At 39.7% G+C, this 6,148-nt stretch overlaps 1 protein-coding gene across 5 annotated transcripts; it reads right to left on the bottom strand.

Moving 5' to 3' along the window:
• Positions 1–45: 45 nt before the first annotated feature.
• Positions 46–5,621, bottom strand: LOC127855029 (uncharacterized). 5 transcript variants are annotated; one of them, XM_052390318.1, is made up of 5 exons: positions 5,393–5,621; positions 2,196–3,935; positions 2,133–2,159; positions 1,786–2,099; positions 46–1,461 (listed from the first exon to the last, which is right to left on the bottom strand). In XM_052390318.1, the coding sequence occupies exons 1-5, from the start codon at positions 5,514–5,516 to the stop codon at positions 166–168; spliced, it is 3,501 nt and encodes a 1,166-aa protein (XP_052246278.1). In that variant the 5' UTR covers positions 5,517–5,621; the 3' UTR covers positions 46–165. The 5 variants fall into 5 exon arrangements, with proteins under 5 accessions (XP_052246278.1, XP_052246279.1, XP_052246277.1 ...); XM_052390319.1 differs by lacking the exon at positions 2,133–2,159; XM_052390317.1 differs by having other exon boundaries at positions 1,786–2,159.
• Between the last annotated feature and the right edge of the window lie 527 nt (positions 5,622–6,148).

The following is a 6,148-nucleotide window of genomic DNA, read 5'->3' on the forward strand; positions in this document are numbered from 1 at the left end:
AATCACGATTGCTGTCAATTCATCCGTTGATTTAATTGTGACAAGTTCAAGGGCATATTTATTTAATTCTTGTTAATATTTGTAAATGAATTTTAGATTTAACTATTACAAAGTAAAGTTATTAATGATATATAAAATGACACAAAATATTCACGCAAATGTTTGTCAATTCCCGTGCATTACACATCCCGCAAGTCCGACCAAGGCTTCCGGAAGTGACGTATACGTGGCATTTTTACAACTTCCGGTTATGTCGATACTCTCAACTGAAGTCAACACCTTATCGTAAGATTCTGGGTCGGCGGATTCCCCTCCAATGACGAACATCCGGGCATCTATTGCCACCACCACCGCTCTATGCCGCGGAACGCTCAGCGTGAACACTTCCTGCCAAGTGTCCGTCTCATCGCAAAACCGATAGACGCTCGACTGACTTATCCGCCGCTTGTCTTTCATGACGTAACCGCCGACTAGACAAAGCACGCCGTCAACTTCCGCTAGAGACGCGTCACACAAGGCTGTTGGTAAGGGAGAACGAAGACTCCACGCTCTGCACCTCGGGTCGTACACTTCGAAGCTGTCAAGCAGAAATTGCTCATCCGTATCCAATATTCCGCCAGCAACGTAAATCCTTCCGCGATGCGCGACCGCCGCCGGACCGACCCGTGCATCTCTAAGAGTGGCAATTGTCGTCCAGGCGCCTGTCTCTGTGTCATACATCTCCACGTTTTTGAGGCTCATCATTACACAGTCCTCGCCTCCAATCACGTACAGCAGCCCATTTAACGTCACTGAAGTGTGGTGCGCGCGCGCCGTTTTCATTGGCGTCATTTTGGTCCAGCGTCCGCTAAAAATGTTGTAGAAGTTACATTCCTTCACTGAAGTTTCGCTGTTGGAACTTTTTATTCGACCGCCAGTGACGTATATATTATCGTTCAGACAAGAAACGGCGGCATAGTGCACCTGAAACGGAAGTTGCGTCAGGTTCGACCAGTTATTCTCAAGTGGGTCGAATTGGTACAAAGACATAGGGACATTTCGATTTGAAACGCCTGCAACTATAACAACAGGAAAAAGCGGGAGAGGCGGTGGAGGCGGCGGAGTTGTCGGTACATTCGGTAGCAGTCTGGTGCAATTCGAGCCCAAACTTGACGACGAAATCATTCGTCGCGATCGACACATTTTGGCTGGGGACTCGTTTGTATCATCGTCCCGGGAAACTGTGCCTGAGCAATTAAGGCGCGCGACTGATCCCGGATGTAACTCTCTTTTGCTCGAGATGCGCGCGGCATACGCTGCCGACGTCGAAGATTTGCGCGGGATATTGCAACCATCGCGGATCGGCTGAATTTGCACATTTTCCATAATAACAGATAAGCATTTATCCATAGTCGGGCGTCGGTGTTCGCTTCTGCCTTCAGATCTCCTTTTGTCCAAATATTGGCTATCCCTGCGAGGCACCTTAAGTGAAAATATTGAGATTTGCATTTCAGAAAATAGAACGAGAAGTAAGTTTTTTTATCATTTAAATATTGACATTAAAGGTAAAGGTAGCGATTGATAGAAACCAATAATGATTATAAATTATACATTTCTCTAGACTTAAAACTTACGATTATTGTATCGATATAAGAAATCTAAAACGCTAAAACGCAGCCGCGACCAACAGGGACAAAGTCTGATTTCGACTGTGGTTACTGTGTTACATTTTTAATAAAGATATGACAAGTATTAAACGTATCGGTGACTTTTATATCACAGAATATTTTATGTGATAACATTTACTCTCAGGGTGGATCTGCGAGATCGTTCCATTTCGGATGAAAGGGGCGACAGCTGAACAACACTGTGCTGTGACTGTCGATGGTCATAATGCCTTTGTAAATCTATTACATGCCGAGTATCATAAGGTGCTTGAGCGTCATGGTAACCCTGCTCGCTAGTTCCGGACCGTTTCGGCTCAAATCTTGGTAACGTTTGCCTACTTTGTGAATCATGTTTCTCCGAATCACCACCATCCAATGGTATTGGTGAGAGCTTAACAATGCTTGGCTTGGACCGCTGTTGTAATTCTTGCGTCTGTAGAGAGTCTATGTAGCCTTGATCGCTTGGCTTGGACCGCTGTTGTAATTCTTGCGTCTGTAGAGAGTCTATGTAGCCTAGAGAGTCTATGTAGCCTAGAGAGTCTATGTAGCCTTGATCGCTATGCGGTTGACGTTCGTATATTTCTTCACCGGACAACCCGGACCCGGGTTTTTTCATTTTCAAGCTGGCGCCGATTTTACGAGCCGTTCGAAGAAAGCGATTTCTAAATAAAGATGGCATACTCTCTGTTTCATTTTGTTTTAAATCTTCACTGTGTATTTCATATTCGTTTGACAAATTATTCGATAACTCCGATTCATTTTTTTCTTTTTTCTTGCTTTCATTTTTAAAATCACGATACGACGCAAGATCCTTTCTAGAGACTTTATTTTGTTGCAAAGTTTTCAATGATATCCCAGATAATTTACTTACTAGAGCGTCCACGTTATTCGCAGAAATATCCCGTGTATCAAAAACGAAAGCGTCTGTCGGGACGTTTCCAACGTAAGAACGAACTCTTTCCATCTTTTCTTCCGCCAACTGTTGCTTTGTTTGTTCTGTGCTTTTACTTGATTCTAAGTTGTCAGTTTCAAAATTCTCGCTACTCGTTGCAGATGAACTACTTTTGACCATTTTTAATGATTTTGTAAACGATTTAGACGCACTACTTGTCTCAGAGGAAGAGACCGATGTGTCTTGCATCACCTTTTCGGTAGCTTCATTCCCGTCGTCCCGAGAATTTGCGCCTGGGGATGGAAAGGGACTCAATTCAATATTTTGTGTAGGTAATTGTGCATAGTTATGCTCAGACTGGATGTAAGTCTTTGATCTCTTAAAGCCGTATGACGAAGAGTCGGTTACCTGGCTATTCAGAGCATGGTGTCGAAATGCATAGAATAGCATATTTTTGCATTCTGGAATGTCGAATATGGCTGCGTTTGGTTCGCAGTGGGTTACTATGTCTTGCGGAGAAATGTTGGCAAAGCGAACTAATTCCATTAACGCAGGTGCATAGACGATCCTTTGAGACTGCTTGTGAGCAATCCACCGTGTGCATGCATGGAAAATCTGCAAATCATTCAGATTCGTAAGAATATTGGAAGAAATGATATCATACAACCGGTTAAATTCGCTATTCAAGAACACGTCTGACTGGATAAGGCTGTCGGAAATACTACGCAGGTATTCGTCTACCTCTTTTACAACGTCTAACAAGCCAAATCTTAGAGCGATCGTCCTATTTGCAAAAGCATTCGACAATGATGCCATGCTTAAATATTGCGCACAAATGTTCTTTAATTGCTCGGACCCTAGAGTATGTGCGATGTGTAGCAAGTCCTGCACGTTTTCTTCGCTGATATCAATGTTAGATGTATAAAAGAATACGAGAGCGTCTTGTATTGCGGAAGAACTTGCACCTGGAATTTCATACTCGATAAGCTGTTTTCCATTTTCGCTGAAATGAGCTAACTTGTCGCAACTAGCCGCCAAAACGAGCCTGTGAGCATGAAACGATTTCCCTCCTGCGTGTAAAATGACGTCACACAAGCGTCCATGTTTCCAGAAATTAAAAATATGCTCTGCAAGGGTGTTTCTCTCATTTGTGCTTGATGGCAGGGACACAGACGAAAATGTTGCAGAGTTATTTCGCGTTTGGTTCGGTATGGAAAGGTTATGACATCTTTCTACCGACGCCGAAAATCGCCGGCTGCTTGAACGTATTGGTGACTGTTTGCGTGTGACACATCTCTCTTCACTATGGCTTCGGGGAGGAACTCGTTTGCTTATGCGTGTTTGGTTCGAAAACGGAAAGCTTCGCCGCACCCGCGCGCTTGCAAGTCTGTTGCGATCTGCAATACCAAATATATGAAAACTAAGTCAACAAAACGCCAAATAATGAGTTTCCCTGAAGTAACGAATACTGTACTTTAATTTATAGAAGCTCATTTAATAGTATAAACTTCAGAACAATTGCAGCGATTGGGAAAAAAACATGTGATGCCTAAACTTAAATACTTTTTTGTATTGGTGTGCGTTCGAGCCCGACATAAGCACTAGTGTTATTTGTTAATATACAAAAGTTTTTTACGCACTTGACATATGTTTAACTTTTGTGTAATTCATCCAAAAAGTGCATAAAAAGAACAACTATATGTGTGACTAACGTTCAAAAGTTGTAACGCTGCTCCAATTAAGGGTGCATCGTGTAATATTTCACATGTAAGTAAAGAAAGCAGTATAACTTAAACATTTAGGGGCCTTTTTCATTGTTGAAATTGGGTTTAACACTCTTGTATAGGTCCCCACGCACAAAAAACTTCTTCAAAATAGGGCAATATTCAATAATTGCTCAGTTGGTTTGGAACAGTTTTTATTGTTTTGTCCTTAAATTTTGCCCCCAAACGACTATCCCTGTAGCCAAAAATAAAAGGCCCTGCTTCACAGACTAGTCTTAATGAACACGACCATTATTCGCAATCAGGCAGTCAGGTTGTTAAAGCCAAGATTATGTTGTTGGAAAACTTAGTAAACAACATTTGAATAAATAAACTCTAATTGGTCAGTGATCTGGTCAACGAAATATAATGTTTGTCTAACTCTTTAGAGTGACATTCCGGAGGACCATATCAATTGTCGACAGTTTTGTGCTACATTTAAAGGGATCATTATTCTGGGCCCAAGTGGAAAACACCAACGATTTTGGCGAAGAAGCTCACGCAGAACATGAGTTTTGGCTGGTAGTGCTTTAACTGAATAACATTTTTAACATAAAGTCATAATACTTATGCATAGACACTTACTTTTCGATAAATAGGGATTGATATATAATAAGTCATATTGGAAGTAGAAAAGGTAAATTAAATAAATATAGTAAAAGTAATAAAAACCAACACAATACAAATATTAAAGAAAAAAAAGTAATTTATTATCTTTAATATCTATTAAAGTTAAAATAAATGCCGCTGGTGGATTCGAACTTACATCCTGATTTCCAGCAATAAAAGTAGATCTACCGGAGGTAGTTGGTTACTTTCGTCCATTATCTCTGCACCAAAGAACATGTGTATATTTTACAGCACAATTTTTTATGATCAATAATAAGGTTTCACTTATTTTTATATCGATTGACAATAAGTCTGTTCATTTATTGATATGCGTCGGTAAAAAAAACACATTTATATTTGCGTCTTCAGATATTAAAATAATACCAATAATGCGCATTGACAACAATAACATTTTACTGGGTTATGCTTATCTTTAAACATATTTTTAAAAATTATTACTCAAGCTTATCACATTTGTTTACCGGTAGATATCAGTCGCCGACTATTGTGATCTCGAGTTGGAATCTCGTCAGGTCTATACTCTTCCCGTCGGCATCGAACTTTCATCGGCGTTGTTCGAGGACCCGGCACGCTGTTTCGACTCATTAATTAACGATGGACCAAGGAAAGCAGTTTAAAACGTAGTTTTCTCCAAAATAATACCATTTTTTTGCAATTGTCAAGTATATGACGCAACGAAAGTGACGTCAACGTCATGGCGCCAATGTGTGTCGTTTGTGTTATGAATCGTCGAATTTCGTTATTTAAGACGTTAAGAACAAAATAATAATTTAAGCAGAGCTCTATGTAATATTTTTATGCAAATTAATATCTTACCTATTTGTTCTGCAATGCAAATGATCATTTACTTTCAGTATACAATGCAAATTATCAACCTTATATTTACCAGTCTTAGAGCGAGTAATTTTGACCATACTGAAGTTTCACATCAGGCAATATTTAACAAATAAATTCAATGAATAATACATACTTATATTATTCATTATATATATGAACTGCCTGTACGTCCGAATTTTAAATGCGAAATTACCCTGCTTCCAATAGCTCTGCTGTTGAAGGTGATAGCTTAATCATGTTTAGAATTATGCGACATGGATCAGGATTACTGTTCTATCTTTTACACAGCTTTGTAATTTACTGAACAACATAAATAGTATAAATATATTTATTTAAATTATTCGAAAATTTCATCATTATTTCCCTCTTAATGATCTTTT

This window comes from Dreissena polymorpha, chromosome 13, assembly GCF_020536995.1.
Source record: "Dreissena polymorpha isolate Duluth1 chromosome 13, UMN_Dpol_1.0, whole genome shotgun sequence".
NCBI classification, from domain to species: Eukaryota; Metazoa; Mollusca; class Bivalvia; order Myida; family Dreissenidae; genus Dreissena; species Dreissena polymorpha.